The sequence below is a fragment of the Pan troglodytes genome, chromosome 9, assembly GCF_028858775.2.
Source record: "Pan troglodytes isolate AG18354 chromosome 9, NHGRI_mPanTro3-v2.0_pri, whole genome shotgun sequence".
NCBI lineage: Eukaryota > Metazoa > Chordata > Mammalia > Primates > Hominidae > Pan > Pan troglodytes.
The window spans coordinates 136,332,771-136,347,829 of NC_072407.2; the positions used below are offsets into that span (position 1 = coordinate 136,332,771).

Sequence of the window (15,059 nt, forward strand, 5' to 3'; positions counted from 1 at the left end):
TGAGCATCCCGGTGAGCATCTTGGTGAGCATCCCGGTGTGCATCCCGGTGAGCATCCCGGTGAGCATCTTGGTGAGCATCCCGGTGAGCATCCCGGTGAGCATCCCGGTGAGCATCCCGGTGGGCATCCCGGTGAGCATCCCGGTGAGCATCTTGGTGAGCATCCCGGTGAGCATCCCGGTGAGCATCCCGGTGAGCATCCCGGTGTGCATCCCGGTGAGCATCCCGGTGAGCATCCCGGTGAGCATCCCGGTGGGCATCCCGGTGGGCATCCCGGTGAGCATCCCGGTGGGCATCCCGGTGAGCATCCCGGTGGGCATCCCGGTGGGCATCCCGGTGGGCATCTTGGTGAGCATCCCGGTGAGCATCCCGGTGAGCATCCCGGTGTGCATCCCGGTGGGCATCCCGGTGGGCATCCCGGTGGGCATCCCGGTGAGCATCCCGGTGAGCATCCCGGTGGGCATCTCAGTGAGCATCCCGGTGAGCATCCCGGTGAGCATCTTGGTGAGCATCCCGGTGAGCATCTCGGTGGGCATCCCGGTGGGCATCCCGGTGGGCATCCCGGTGAGCATCCCGGTGAGCATCTTGGTGAGCATCCCAGTGAGCATCCCGGAGCCTGTGCTCTGCGCACCCGGCTTTCCCTGGGATGAGCGGCACAGGGGCTCCTCGGCGCCGTGTAGATGTGCATGCTCGCCCCTCAGCCCCCGGAAAGACGGCAGCTTCAGCCGCTGCTGCTGAATGGGTGCACCCATTTCCCACAGATTCAGCAACACCGAGTATTAAAATAGCTTTTAATATTTGTCTACTCAGTACATCATTGTTTAGTCTGCATTTCTTTGATTTATATTGATAAAATATATATTTATTAACCATGTTTTTCTCCTTTGCTATGATCTTGTTATGTCATGGTTCATTTCCTAACAAAGGTAGAATAGGAGGTGTCAGAGTTTTCTCTCTAAGGATGCATCACATCTTTGTGCACTTGATACACCTGGTCAGGCAGACTCACATGGAGACTGTGCTGGCTGGAAGGCCCTGGCCGACCTGGGCTGCAGGTGGTCCACATGGAGCTCAGAGACTTGACCAGGATTGACGGACAACTGGAGGCTCGAGCTCTGGGGCCATGATTCTGGCTCACACTTCCTCCTCCACCCCTAATCTTCTGTGATTGGGGTTTTATGAGAGCTAGAAGGACAGAGTGACAAAGTCGGCCTTGAGGTTTTGAGGTGGGACTGGGAAAGAGGAGAGTAGTGAAGGGACCCCAGCTCATCTCAGACTTCAACTCACTCTGCACATCCCCTTTCTCCCTCCTCCGGCAGAGGTTTTGAAAACCGTGTCTGCCATTGTGGATGCCGGCTCCTCCATCAACCTCTACATGTTCCACGGAGGCACCAACTTTGGCTTCATGAATGGAGCCATGCACTTCCATGACTACAAGTCAGATGTCACCAGCTATGGCAAGTATTCATCAGCACTGCTCTCCCTGGTCTGCCCTGCATGGGCATGGCTGGGGCTTTCTATGGAGAGGCCCTCAGGGTCAACTTCTGGCACCTTCGTGTCTTTGGCAATAGAGTACCTGGAGAAGGTACTTGCCTGGACGGTCATGTTACACTCCCAGAGGAGGGAAGCCTCAAGGCAGGTGGTGTGCCTGTGAGCTGGTCACTCTACAGAGAGGCCTCTTTGGCAGAGGTTGGCCTGAGGAAGTGGAAGGAGACCACCCTAGGGGGACAGGGAGGGATGGTGGCCTCCCCTCCCTGCCCAGGCCCTTGAGGAGGTGTGATCCTGCCTCCTTTAGGTTGAGAGTCCCAGAAAGTAGAAATTACACCTGCAGCTAGAAATTTAGGGCCATGCTGTGATCATGGACAGTTTGTGTTTTTTTGAATTTGTGAGAGAGTTATCACTCTGACACCCAGGCTGGAGTGTAGTAGTGTGATCATAGCTCACTGCAGCCTCAAATACCTGGGCTCAAGTGATCCTCCTGCTTCGGCCTCCTGAGTAGCTGGGACTACAGGTGTGCACCCCCACCCCTGGCTAATTTTTAAAATTTTTTATAGAGGTGGGGGGTCTCGCTATGTTGCCCAGGCTGGTCTGGAACTCCTGGCCTCGAGCGATCCTCCTGCCTTGGCCTCCCAAAGTGCTGGGATTACAGGTGTGAGCCACTGCACAAGCGATCCTCCTGCCTTGGCCTCCCAAAGTGCTGGGATTACAGGTGTGAGCCGCTGCACAAGCGATCCTCCTGCCTTGGCCTCCCAAAGTGCTGGGATTACAGGTGTGAGCCGCTGCACAAGCGATCCTCCTGCCTTGGCCTCCCAAAGTGCTGGGATTACAGGTGTGAGCCGCTGCACAAGCGATCCTCCTGCCTTGGCCTCCCAAAGTGCTGGGATTACAGGTGTGAGCTGCTGCACAAGCGATCCTCCTGCCTTGGCGTCCCAAAGTGCTGGGATTGCAGGTGTGAGCTGCTGCACAAGCGATCCTCCTGCCTTGGCCTCCCAAAGTGCTGGGATTACAGGTGTGAGCTGCTGCACAAGCGATCCTCCTGCCTTGGCCTCCCAAAGTGCTGGGATTACAGGTGTGAGCTGCTGCACAAGCGATCCTCCTGCCTTGGCCTCCCAAAGTGCTGGGATTACAGGTGTGAGCTGCTGCACAAGCGATCCTCCTGCCTTGGCGTCCCAAAGTGCTGGGATTGCAGGTGTGAGCTGCTGCACAAGCGATCCTCCTGCCTTGGCCTCCCAAAGTGCTGGGATTACAGATGTGAGCCACTGCACAAGCGATCCCCCTGCCTTGGCCTCCCAAAGTTCTGGGATTGCAGGTGTGAGCTGCTGCACAAGCGATCCTCCTGCCTTGGCCTCCCAAAGTGCTGGGATTGCAGGTGTGAGCCGCTGCACCTGGCCTTATGGACGCTTGTTGTAGTTGCCTGGTCTTTCATGTTTATAGTATTTTGACTGAATGGCTCAAAAGTGTCTTGCCTCCCCAATGGCTGAGATGAAGACCTGTGGCCCTTCCGAGCTTCTCCCTGTTCTTCGTGCTACATGTGCTGTGCTGGGGACAGGAATGACCATGACAGGGCCCGGTGTCTTGCAGACTACGACGCTGTGCTGACAGAAGCCGGCGATTACACGGCCAAGTACATGAAGCTTCGAGACTTCTTCGGCTCCATCTCAGGTACCTAGCAGACAGCAGACTCAAGTTCCAACTCAGGCCCTCGCTTCTGCTCTCAGACCCCTAAAGAGTTACTTCCTTACTGTCCCACCTCGACCCCAGTTGATCTGTCTGCAAGAATGTCCTAGACAAGGACAGGGAGGTGTGTGAGGCTGTTTCCATCTTGCCGACTTCACCTGTTACAGGTGTTAACGCTCCTTATCTCCTGTGGAGGACGGGAGAACGCCCTGGCTTTCCCCCAGGCCTGGCCTTCCTCCCCGGCCTCAGCAGGTGCTGAGAGCTGGCCTGTTGTTCCTCTTGGTGCTGGGATGCAGGAGCACATTGGGTCTGTGGATGGGAGCCGGGTGGGGAGGACAAGCAGGCATTGACATTTGGGTCCGTTGGGGGTGACCCTGTTTTCTGTGTTGCAGGCATCCCTCTCCCTCCCCCACCTGACCTTCTTCCCAAGATGCCGTATGAGCCCGTAACGCCAGTCTTGTACCTGTCACTGTGGGACGCCCTCAAGTACCTGGGGGAGGTGAGTGCTGTGGGCAGTCATCGGGAGGTGAGTGAGTGCTGGGGGCAGTCGTTGGCGGGGAGGTGAGTGCTGGGGGCAGTCGTTGGCGGGGAGGTGAGTGCTGGGGGCAGTCGTCGGCGGGAGGTGAGAGTCATCGGGGCAGCAGGGCCTGGAGCTCCTCCAGACAGGGGGTGTGGGGGGAGGCAGGCCAGCGCCTGGTGGCTCTGGGGTCTGCTCTCCGGCCTTGGAGCTCAGAGGGAAGAGGACAGACTCATGCTGGAGTGTGAAGTGGGAGAAACAAAGGTCCCTGAGGAACAGCGGCTGGCCCCGTGGGCCTTTCCTTCCTCCAGCCTCAGAGAGGAGAGTGAGGGGCAGAGGAACGGGCCGTCCCCTCCCCAAGAAGGGGGTGCCTCCTCCGGCGGACGGAGGCTGTGATGTGTATCCCCTGCCTGCGGACTGCACTCTGCTGGTGCACACCCCTTTGTCCCACCCCTCTTCCCCGTCACCCTGGAGAGTTGTATGTTTAGTGCAATGAGAAGTCAAAGTAGAAAACACCCGCCAAACCTCCGCTTCCACCCCATGTGCCAGCCCCCAGGCAGAGTCTGTCTGCAACCCCGCTCCTCCTGAGCCTGCCCACCCTCCATCTCTTCTGTACGCAGCCAATCAAGTCTGAAAAGCCCATCAACATGGAGAACCTGCCGGTCAATGGGGGAAATGGACAGTCCTTCGGGTACGTTCTCTATGAGACCGGCATCACCTCGCCTGGCATCCTCAGCGGCCGCGTGCATGATCGGGGGCAGGTAGGAGCCTCTCTTCTAAATTCCTGTGACCTTCTGGTGAGCAGCTCTGCAACAGGCGTCTCATGCCCTCCCCTCAGAATCAGCTCTTACCAGTGTGTGACAATGGCCCTTCCGAGTCAGCTCTGTGAGCCTTCAGGGGGCGTTCATGTCTGCTGTGCCCACTGGCCCCTCGTCTGCCTACAGGCACGCGCGCTGCCCTTCTTGGCCTGGAGGAGGTCCCGCTTACCCTCCTCTTGTTGGTCATGGATGTTCCTGCCTGTTCCCTTTGGCAGGTGTTTGTGAACACAGTATCCATAGGATTCTTGGACTACAAGACAACGAAGATTGCTGTCCCCCTGATCCAGGTTCGTTGTTTTTGGGAGCTGGGTGATGGCTAGCCCCCGCTGCTTCAAGGAAGTCTGGGGGCAGTCACTGAGGAAGACCTGGGAGACCCATGGCTGCTTACCCACAAGCTGTAGGTGGAGAGGGCGAGTGTGGCTTTCTGCCCAGCTGGGATGTGCACTCCCATCCCCAGAGCGCAGGGAAGAACTGGGGTCCACAAGCAAATTCTGAGGGGCAGCCGTGGCCTCTGACAGTCATCGTTAGCCCTGTGTTCCCGGCAGGGTTACACCGTGCTGAGGATCTTGGTGGAGAATCGTGGGCGAGTCAACTATGGGGAGAATATTGATGACCAGCGCAAAGGTGGGTCCCAGAATGTGTCAAAAGAAGAGTGGCCGTGCTGGACACACAGGTGGCTATTGCTTCTCTATGCTAGCAGGCCACCAGGCCGTGGAGGCCTCTTGCAGGGAGGTGGAGGCTGGGTTGTCCCATACATGAGGCCACTTCTGAGTGGGCCAGAGAAACTCCGCTGGGCTGTGGCCCCTGTCCTGTTAGCACTGCACGCGTGCATCGTCTGCATGCTCGTGATAAACACTGTGAACACTGAGCTGGCCTCTTGTCTCCCCTGGGCTGCAGTCGGTTTCTGCAAGGATGTCTGCTTCGGGGGGCGGCAGTGAGGAGCAATGAATGTGATTTCCAGGAATCCAAGGAAAGGCACAAGACCCCTGCCTTCTTGGGCCTCCACACTGAAGTTCTCTTCTTGATCCATCTTGGGAAACCCATAGCTTATCTCAGATGTTGGGGGAGGAGGATGCGGGACATACAGCAGACAAAACACCTGTTGGCAGCGCGCCCCTCTGGGAATAGGCCGCCAATTTGCTTTATGTTTCCTGGCCTGCTAAATCTTTTATGCTTTAATTTAGCCCTTCCTTTTTTTTTTTTTTTTTTTTTTGAGACGGAGTCTCGCTCTTTCACCCAGGCCGGACTGCAGTGGTGCAATCTCAGCTCACTGCAAGCTCCACCTCCCGGGTTCATGCCATTCTCCTGCCTCAGCCTCCCGAGTAGCTGGGACTACAGGCGCCTGCCACCGTGCCCAAATTTAGCCCTTCCTTTTTTAAAAAAAATCTAGCTAAATGTGGGTGGTTTCAGGTAAGTTATAAAAAAAGAACTCAGAACAAAATGAATGCGACTGTGGTGAGCAGCACCGGTGACCTCCCAGCTCTCTCACGGTGTCTGCGTTTGTGACGGAGGAAACTTGAAGAGCTCTTATTGGCCCACATTTCCTCCGAGAGCCGTCTGGTGGCCTGCCAGGAAAGCCACGTGGCCCAGACACTGGGGCCTGGATCCTGGGGATCAGGGCCCTTCTAGATGGGCCTCAGAGCGGCATCTAGCACCACCCAGGCCCACACTCCTTCACCCTCGACAGCTCCCTCTCTGGGCCTGTCCTCACTTCTGTTGTTCTCCTGGGAGTTGGAAGGAGCACCAGCCTGACCATTGTTCCTAACTTTGCTTCCCTGAGCCCTTGTTGAGGGTCCCCTGGGCCCACACTGTGGAGTCCTGTCCTCTGGATCACAGTTCAATGTTTATAAGTCACAGACCTCCCTTGAGAAATGCGTGTGCCCACATACACCCGCACCTGCCATTTCAGAGTCTGTAGGCCCTGCAAAGCCTCTCCACAGTCCTCGGCCTCCAAATTCCCAAGCTAGCCACTCAGCAGCTCTGCAATCTGAGACTGGCAGGGCTGGCCCAGCCCCAGGACACTGATGAGTGGCTCCTCAAGGGGACACATCTCTTCCCTGTTGGATGCCCGAGGGAGGGTGCCATCTGCTCACAGTCCAAACACTCCTAATGCATAGCTTTAATCCTAGGTGGCAGAGATGACTCTGGCTGAGTTATTAGGTCTGTGTAGCTTGGGCCCCACTGAAACTGGCCCTGCAGCTAGGCCAGAACCCTCTCGGTCATCTGGAACTTCCTTCAGAGAGAGGCCAGAGGTTGTTCTCGCCCTGTAACACCTCAGCTCTATATCCTTCCCATGGCAAATCTTAGGGTCTTCCTCCTTCCCGTCCCCCACAGAATTGCTAGGGAGCTTTGCTTGCAAGCGAACGGCTTCCCAGGGAGCGTACACTTCAGTACCCCTCACCCCAGCTTCTCAGGGAGCGTACACTTTAGCACCCCTCACCCCAGCTTCCCAGGGCTTCCCCTCGTGGCCCCGGCCCAGCTGACTCGGCCCCTGCCTTTGGGCTACCCACGTGTCCTGCCTCCCTCCCACAGGCTTAATTGGAAATCTCTATCTGAATGATTCACCCCTGAAAAACTTCAGAATCTATAGCCTGGATATGAAGAAGAGCTTCTTTCAGAGGTGGGTCCCTGCCCAGCACCAGCGTGTGCACTCACAGGTATAGTGCTGTGTGGTGGGGCCCAGGGGTCCCTGGTGCACCGTGGCCTGGCCCGCACCCAGGTGTGAACGCCTCCAGGGGCCAGATGGGCTGGCCGAGGTGAGGGGTGGCACCCGCACTAGAAGCCGCATTTGCAGACTAGGAATTCCCAGCATCCTACCGTGCTGCCATTCTGTGTCCTGGTTAAGAGGCGGGGGGCCTTGGATGGGGAAACGGTGTCAGGGCCGTTTATTTTGCTTTATTGTGCTGGTGGATTGAGAAGGGCCTCCTCCCTCTCCTTCCCTGTGTTCTGTCCTTAGGTTCGGCCTGGACAAATGGAGTTCCCTCCCAGAAACACCCACATTGCCTGCTTTCTTCTTGGGTAGCTTGTCCATCAGCTCCACCCCTTGTGACACCTTTCTGAAGCTGGAGGTTGGTAACGCCCTTTTCCCTGCCAGTTTCTCCCACCTGCCTCTTGCCTTGGAGGGCTCTGAGCCAAAGCCACATGAGCTTGGCGAGAGTCGTTGGTGGCTTCTGTGCCCAGAGGGTCTGAAAGGGCCGCTGGGGCCTCCCTGGGCCAGAGGAGTGGGTTCCCAGCAGAAGAACCACCTCATGCACTAGGGGGACAGGAAATAGAGCATCCCACCTGCCCACCCTCATGGCTGTCCAGACACAGCTCGCTTTGGTCTCCTGGACCTGAGAGAAGCACGCATGTATGTCTCCCTCCACTTTTGCTGTGGCTCTCGTGGTAGATGAACACCCTTCCCCTCTGTTTCAAGGGCTGGGAGAAGGGGGTTGTATTCATCAATGGCCAGAACCTTGGACGTTACTGGAACATTGGACCCCAGAAGACGCTTTACCTCCCAGGTCCCTGGTTGAGCAGCGGAATCAACCAGGTGGGAGCTTCCAGCCCCTTCCTGTTCCCCATGACGCCCTGCCCACCTGCCGTCCCAGGGAGCCTTCGGTCAGGGTGGAGGGGCGTGTCAGCGGGTTCTTCCTCCGTCCTCCTCACTGCAGACGAGTTGTTGGTCCCTGTCCCTTCCAGCCTGGTTCCCAAACCCTTTCCTTCTGACCCTGCCACCTCTCAGCACCTCCCCTGGCTCCAGGACAGACGTCAGCTGCCCTCCCAGCCGGGCCCTCTCTCCACAGGTCATCATTTTTGAGGAGACGATGGCGGGCCCTGCATTACAGTTCACGGAAACCCCCCACCTGGGCAGGAACCAGTACATTAAGTGAGCGGTGGCACCCCCTCCTGCTGGTGCCAGTGGGAGACTGCCGCCTCCTCTTGACCTGAAGCCTGGTGGCTGCTGCCCCACCCCCTCACTGCAAAAGCATCTCCTTAAGTAGCAACCTCAGGGACTGGGGGCTACAGTCTGCCCCTATCTCAGCTCAAAACCCTAAGCCTGCAGGGAAAGGTGGGATGGCTCTGGGCCTGGCTTTGTTGATGATGGCTTTCCTACAGCCCTGCTCTTGTGCCGAGGCTGTCGGGCTGTCTCTAGGGTGGGAGCAGCTAATCACATCGCCCAGCCTTTGGCCCTCAGAAAAAGTGCTGAAACATGCCCCTGCACCGGACGTCACAGCCCTGCCAGCATCTGCTGGACTCAGGCGTGCTCTTTGCTGGTTCCTGGGAGGCTTGGCCACATCCCTCATGGCCCCATTTTATCCCCGAAATCCTGGGTGTGTCACCAGTGTAGAGGGTGGGGAAGGGGTGTCTCACCTGAGCTGACTTTGTTCTTCCTTCACAACCTTCTGAGCCTTCTTTGGGATTCTGGAAGGAACTCGGCGTGAGAAACATGTGACTTCCCCTTTCCCTTCCCACTCGCTGCTTCCCACAGGGTGACAGGCTGGGCTGGAGAAACAGAAATCCTCACCCTGCGTCTTCCCGAGTTAGCAAGTGTCTCTGGTGTTCAGTGAGGAGGACATGTGAGTCCTGGCAGAAGCCATGGCCCGTGTCTGCACATCCAGGGAGGAGGACAGAAGGCCCAGCTCACATGTGAGTCCTGGCAGAAGCCATGGCCCATGTCTGCACATCCAGGGAGGAGGACAGAAGGCCCAGCTCACATGTGAGTCCTGGCAGAAGCCATGGCCCATGTCTGCACATCCAGGGAGGAGGACAGAAGGCCCAGCTCACATGTGAGTCCTGGCAGAAGCCATGGCCCATGTCTGCACATCCAGGGAGGAGGACAGAAGGCCCAGCTCAGTGGCCCCCGCCCCCCACCCCCAACGCCCGAGCAGCAGGGGCGGAGCAGCCCTCCTTCGAGGTGTGTCCACGTCCGCATTTAAGCCTTGTTCTGGGGCCCAACCCAACACCTGGCTTGGGCTCACTGTCCTGAGTTGCAGTAAAGCTATAGCCTTGAATCACACCCCCTCTGGTGATAGTCTCTGGTCATGTGTGCCACTCTTGCCAGAAGGGAAGGCTGTCTGAGAGCTTGGTTTTCTCGGTCAGGTTCCCATTGGGCCCCACTTGCCGCCTGGGGGTCCAGATGGGGACCGTCCCGGGGGTGGGTGGGCCATGATCCTGGCCTCATCTTCCCCTCCTGACCCCGACTTCCCTTCAAATGTCTCTGGATTGGAAGTGCCCTGGAGAGGACAGTTCAAATGCAAATTCATTCTCATGCTGGTGGGCGGGGGTAAGAATCTGCCAGGCAGTCAAGGGCGCTCCATATGAGTTAACTGCGGGGTTGAGTTTTGCTTCACAAACTACATCTGGCATCTACTGCCAAAACCAAATTATCTCCAGTAAGAGTCAGAAAGTCAAGTAGCACACACATCCCCGGCACAGCGAGAGCTCTGGGAGCCCCGTGAAGGTGGGCTGGGGGATGGTGAGCCGTGGAGCTCACTGAGGCCAGCAGGCTTGCTGCCCGTGTGTGGCTGCCCAGGGGGAGTGCAGGGGACATTCGTGGTGTGCAGCCCAGCAGCTGAGCCGGGTCAAGGGCTTATTAAATGGAGCTTATTAAAGGGAAGCTTGTCGACAGTGGCTTGGGAACAACATGGGGCAGAGTCCCTGGTTTTGCCCAAACTCACCAGTTCTTCTGGAACTGCCTTGGAACGACAAGCATGGGGCTAAGATGTGGATGAGACTCGGGCTACTTGGGTGTGGCCTAAGCCACCTGCAGGGTCTTCTGCCCCGCTTTACCTGAGTGTGTGCTTCTGCAGAGCTGTGTATGAGCTGGTTCTGTCAGAAAGTGATGGAATGGAAGGGAGCCTTCCTGCAAATCCTCCTGTAAGGTGGAGAAGCCCCTTGGATCACACTTCCATGCAGACCTGAGCAGGACACACTCGTTTCCTCAGGTGAGGTCTTCCTACACCAGCTTCTTATTCTCGCCCTTCTTTTCTGCCAGTTAATTGCTCAGCTTCTCTATCAAAGTACCTCTTGGCAGAGCTTATTCTCCAGCGTTGACTGAAGATGTTTCCATTATCTTCCACACGGTATGGCCTCATCTAGGTCTCTTTGGAGGATCCCTCTTCATATCCAGCCTCTGAATGCTGGGGGTCTCTGGCCCACTCCTTGGGCTGTTTCTTTCCTCTGTCCACACTCACTGCATAGGGTCTCACCCGTGCACCTGTGGTTTGTAAACAGGTTGGACACCCGCGCCCGCCGATGCTGGCCTGCACCTGAGCTCCAGGTGTGTGGGGGCGCATTTTCTTCTGCATGTGTCTAACAGGCACCTGACACAGAGCTCCATTTCCCCACATTACCCCTCCTGCACGCAGCCCCGTATCTGGAAATGGCAGTGCTGTTCTGTGTCTCGGGCTATTTTGGACCCCTCTCTTTATCTCCCACATCCAATCCAGCAGCAGATCCTCCTGGCTCTGCCTCCTAAACTTGGCCAGAATTTGACTGCTTCTCTCTGCCCCAACCCCATGCCCCCACTCAGCCCACTGCATCTTGGCCTGGATGATTCCAGGAGCCACATCTCCACCTGCCCTTGCCCTCTCCATTTATCCTCCGTGGAGGAGCAGGGCAGTTCTTCTTAGAGATGGATAGATTATGTTAGTCCTCCGTACTGGACCCCCTATTGCCTTCTGCTTTCACCTGGTGCCTGGGGACTCCCTTCTCCCATGCCCACCACATCCCTCACTGCTGTTGCCCCCAGCAGCCCCCGCCCAGTCAGTTGAGCCCGATGGCCTTCCTGCTGATCTGTAAGCAGGCTGAGCAACGGTTGTTCCACCTGGTGGAGAGTTCGTTCTTCTTGGACCCAGGGAGCTGCATGTCAGGGTGTTGCTGCTTTGCTCAAGTGTCACTTATCACGGAGGCCTTTGTGGCCACCCTACAGAGCACTGACCCCTCTCCACTGCTACCTCTGTCTCCCCGACTCACCCTCATCCTCCATACAACAGATTGCATCTGAAATAATATGCATTCGTTATTGCCTGTCTCCTCTCGTCAGTGGGTCAGTTCTTTGAAAATGAGAGCCTTGTTTTCTCACTGCTGTGTGTCGGCTCCTAGAATGATGCCTGTTCATAACAGGCACCTGATAAATACTTGTTGTGTAGCTAAATTAATAAATGAGAACAAAATAAGGCAGGGCTGAAGAGGATTAGGACTGTTAAAAACTGTATTTGACTTTTAATTTTGAAAGCAAATTAAATACAGTTAAATTAAAACAGACCAGATGCAGCTGCCTGGGTGCCACCCTCACCCCAGCCTCTGTTCTTAGAACTCCTAGCCCCTGGCCTCACTCCTGTGTGGTGGGGCTTGCCAGCGAGGGAGCAGGGAACAGACTGGGTTTGGAAAACAATCGTCATCATGGACCCATTTCTGATTTATAACAAACTCATTCCCAATAAAGATGAAGGCTGCAGTCCACCAGGGTTATAATTATAAATAAATATACATGCAGCTAAAAGAGGATATTAGGTGAAAACAACTGACCTAGCATCTGCCCAAAGAAGTCCCCATTTTGTTGTTCATTATCAATGTCCTGAAAATGAACCCTAGGTTTTTGGCTAAGAAGGTGGCCTCAGACCAGCCAAGCTGACCTTGGCACTCGGCTAGCTTCTGTGAGGCAGTAGAGTGCCCACACATAAGTTCACCACCTGTGCCCACCTCCTCCCTTCTCTCCTATGCCACCTCACTTGCTTCCAAGGGCTTGGTTTCCAAAGTGACATCCAGGGTGTAAGAGGTTGGGGAAAACGTCCTGCAAGGTGGCTCAGGGATCTGATTCCATCAGATGGTCTCATGAATACTGTGGGAGATTAAATCCATCTCAAAATAGGCAACCAATGCTATATTCTGAATGTTAGGTCTCTGGACTGAGTCCCACCCGCCCACCCACTCAGGAGTGGGTTCTGAATGGCCCTCAGACCTCTCCTGGTGAGTCTTAATGGGGTGGGAGGCTGTTAGTTAAAAAATAAACACCTCTTCAGTAGGCTGGGGCCCTTTCCTTTTCCTCCACTTGGGGGGAAAATTGTGCTTCCAACTTGCAGGAGAATGAGCCGGATCACCACTAGAGAGCCCGGCCGGGCCAGGGGGTCAGAGCCCTTTCCAGCGGCCTGGGGAGGGCAGGAGTTTGAGGCACACTGTTCTTTCTCCAGGATGGAAAGTGGACAGCTGGACACGAGGTGGGCTAGCTCTGCATGCTCCTGACTTAGGGAGAAGTAACATTTTCTTGCCCTTTTTTGTGTTTAGAATAATTTCCAAAGCAGTGTGCTCAGGCCTCCCTCCTGCTCAGTGTCCCAGCAGCCCCTGCCCCCTCTTTCCCAGCCCCTCTGCTACTCCAGAGTCCCTCCTCCTCAGACCAGGGGCAGGAGGGAGTTAGGGAATGGCCTTGGCCTCCCTCCTCTTTCCAGGCTGCAGGAGGTCCCACCTTGCCCACCACCCACCGCCTTGCCCACTGCCCACCATGGGCTCACTCCACCCTGAGGTCTGTGGCTCTGAAGAGCTGCAGGAAAAGGCGCTTTCCCTCCCCAGTCCAGTCCAGGTGAGGGGCCTAGCAGCCGAGGTGGGCGGTGGGGAGGCAGTGTGTGGACAGTGGGGCCGTGGGGTTCTTAGTCCAGGTCAGGCAGTGACCTGTGCTGGCTCTAGAGCCCACCCCTTTGCCACTGCTGGAGGAGAAGGGGTAAAGGAAGAGGGGCCGGAGGAGGGGACTCTGCTCCCGCCACAGCCTGAGGTACAGGGGGTGCCTATTAGGCCCAGGCTCCCCCCATGCAGGGCTGGGTGCCTGTTGGGATCCAAGACAGCCTTATGCTCTGTAAACATGAACCAGAGGAGAGCCACAGAGGTATGTCTGATTTGGGGGCAGCTCTCGGGAAGAGCAAGGGCCCAGGAGAGGAGCAGAGCACTCGTGATGCCCGTGGGCTGCTCTCTGGTCTTCAGAATTCCCTGGCTGGGTGTCCTGTGTGGTCGTGCTGAGCCCAGGGACAGGGAGCCAGGGAGGGCCATGCTCCACTTGACTGCGGGGTCTTCTTATCTCCCTCCCGCCCTGCATCACTGCAGGGCCGGTGTGGGCGCCCACTGCACCTGCTCCTGCAGCCCCGTCAGTGCGGGGAGCTCTGGGGAGGTGCGCTGGAGCACCGGCTTGGCTGGTGCTGGACACCCCACCCTGGCCATCAGGTCTCTCGGGCCCTGGTCACGCTGGATGGAGAGAACAACAGGTCTGGGATTTCTGTGCTTAAATTCTCTGTCCTTTGTTCTGGCATCAGGCTGGGCTCTCTCAGAAGCCCCCAGAATAGAAAGGAGGGTGATGGTGATTCCTTAGGAGTCGGCCTTGGAGGGACCATCAGCCGTGGGGAGAGGATGGAAGGCCAAGAACAGGGTCTGAGGAGGAGGCTCCTGTGAGGGGAGAGGAGGAATGAGTGAGGTGTCGGCTGAGGGTGGGGCCGGGGAGGGAACGGCCAGGCAGGGCCACCAGGACCTCTGCAAAGCCCAGGCCCCCAGGTCCTGTGGGGGCCTTTCTGAGGGGCGGGTGGGGAAGGTGCTTCCAGTGAGGGCAGTGAGGGCAGGAGGCAGAAGTGAGGCTCGGTATAGATGCATTCTAAGTGGCGCTGGCCAAGGTGACTGAGTGACACCCTGTGGTCCTCTGCAGGCAAACACAATACAGAAGCTATTGCTTAGCTCCAGGGCAAGAGGACAAATGTCTGTCTCAGGCCTCAACCTCTGTTTGGCATAACCTAGAGTAGGGAGTCAGGAGTACCAGCTGCTTTTAAGAGACAGGATAAGATCACAGAAAAGCCCCTGAAAATGCCTGGCTTTGCCAACCTCCCAGCACAATTCACTCATGCCAGTGTGTCACCTTGGAACATTCATTTAGCTTCTCTCAACATCATTTCTTTGCTTCTGAAGTGTAGGTGGATCCTGTGGCCTACTTCCAGAGAGGGCTTTAAAGACTTGAATAAAAATAGCCACACTGATGAGATTTAAGTGCCATGAACTGTTCTAGGTGCTCTCAGCAACCTACTTCACAGATGAAGAAACTGAGGCCCAGATAAGTCAAGTCAGGTCAAACAGTGAAGAGCAGGGGTCCTGGGAGCTGAGGTGGGCTCTGGGTTCATGCTGTCACTCTGCGCTACTTCTCGCTATGACAGCCGTGGGCTCATTGCTGTGGAGCAGCGAGTCCGTGAGTCCTCACCACGGCCACGTGGTGAAGGAATCCACAGGGGAAGAGGCAGACTTGGGGGGACAGACGCTGGCCAGCGAGAGTCTGAATGGCAGTGCCTTGTGGGGTGCAGGCGTCACTGCCAGCAGAAAAATCAGCAAGGTGTTTGGAAGGTGACACCCTCTGAAGAGTCTGGTGGCAGAAGGACCCAGCTGCGTGGGTGAAAGTTAATGCCTGGATACTTTCAGGTGGCCCAGTGGGAAGGGGACTGTGGTGACGCCCTCCACTCCTGTCCACATCTCCCCTGTCCTCCACAGTGAAAGCCCAAGAGGAAAAGAATGAGACAGTTGATTCGGCCCAACCTGGTGCCGCCC

At 56.7% G+C, this 15,059-nt stretch overlaps 2 protein-coding genes across 13 annotated transcripts in view; one reads left to right on the top strand and one right to left on the bottom strand.

The window, feature by feature from the left end:
• The window catches only part of GLB1L2 (galactosidase beta 1 like 2), a 48,640-nt gene extending 39,130 nt beyond the window's left edge, over positions 1-9,510 (top strand). The window contains exons 10-20 of one of the 2 annotated variants that reach the window (XM_009424538.5): positions 1,319-1,456; positions 3,081-3,161; positions 3,569-3,675; positions 4,314-4,454; positions 4,727-4,798; positions 5,057-5,135; positions 7,044-7,131; positions 7,468-7,579; positions 7,927-8,043; positions 8,297-8,379; positions 8,983-9,510. In XM_009424538.5, the coding sequence (XP_009422813.4) occupies positions 1,319-1,456; positions 3,081-3,161; positions 3,569-3,675; positions 4,314-4,454; positions 4,727-4,798; positions 5,057-5,135; positions 7,044-7,131; positions 7,468-7,579; positions 7,927-8,043; positions 8,297-8,379; positions 8,983-9,061 (1,097 nt within the window). In that variant the 3' untranslated portion in view covers positions 9,062-9,510. Of the gene's footprint in view, positions 1-1,318; positions 1,457-3,080; positions 3,162-3,568; positions 3,676-4,313; positions 4,455-4,726; positions 4,799-5,056; positions 5,136-7,043; positions 7,132-7,467; positions 7,580-7,926; positions 8,044-8,296 lie in introns of both variants that reach the window. The other variant, XM_009424539.5, reaches the window with a different exon arrangement.
• The window catches only part of B3GAT1 (beta-1,3-glucuronyltransferase 1), an 82,479-nt gene that overhangs the window by 36,615 nt on the left and 30,805 nt on the right, over positions 1-15,059 (bottom strand). For 5 of the 11 annotated variants that reach the window (XM_009424513.5, XM_063782594.1, XM_016919885.4 and 2 more), the window contains one exon: positions 11,689-13,922. The exons of 2 other annotated variants lie outside the window; for them this stretch is intronic. The gene's annotated coding sequence lies outside the window, so the exon portion shown is untranslated. 4 more of the 11 variants (XR_010147103.1, XR_010147100.1, XM_063782592.1 and 1 more) reach the window with 3 other exon arrangements.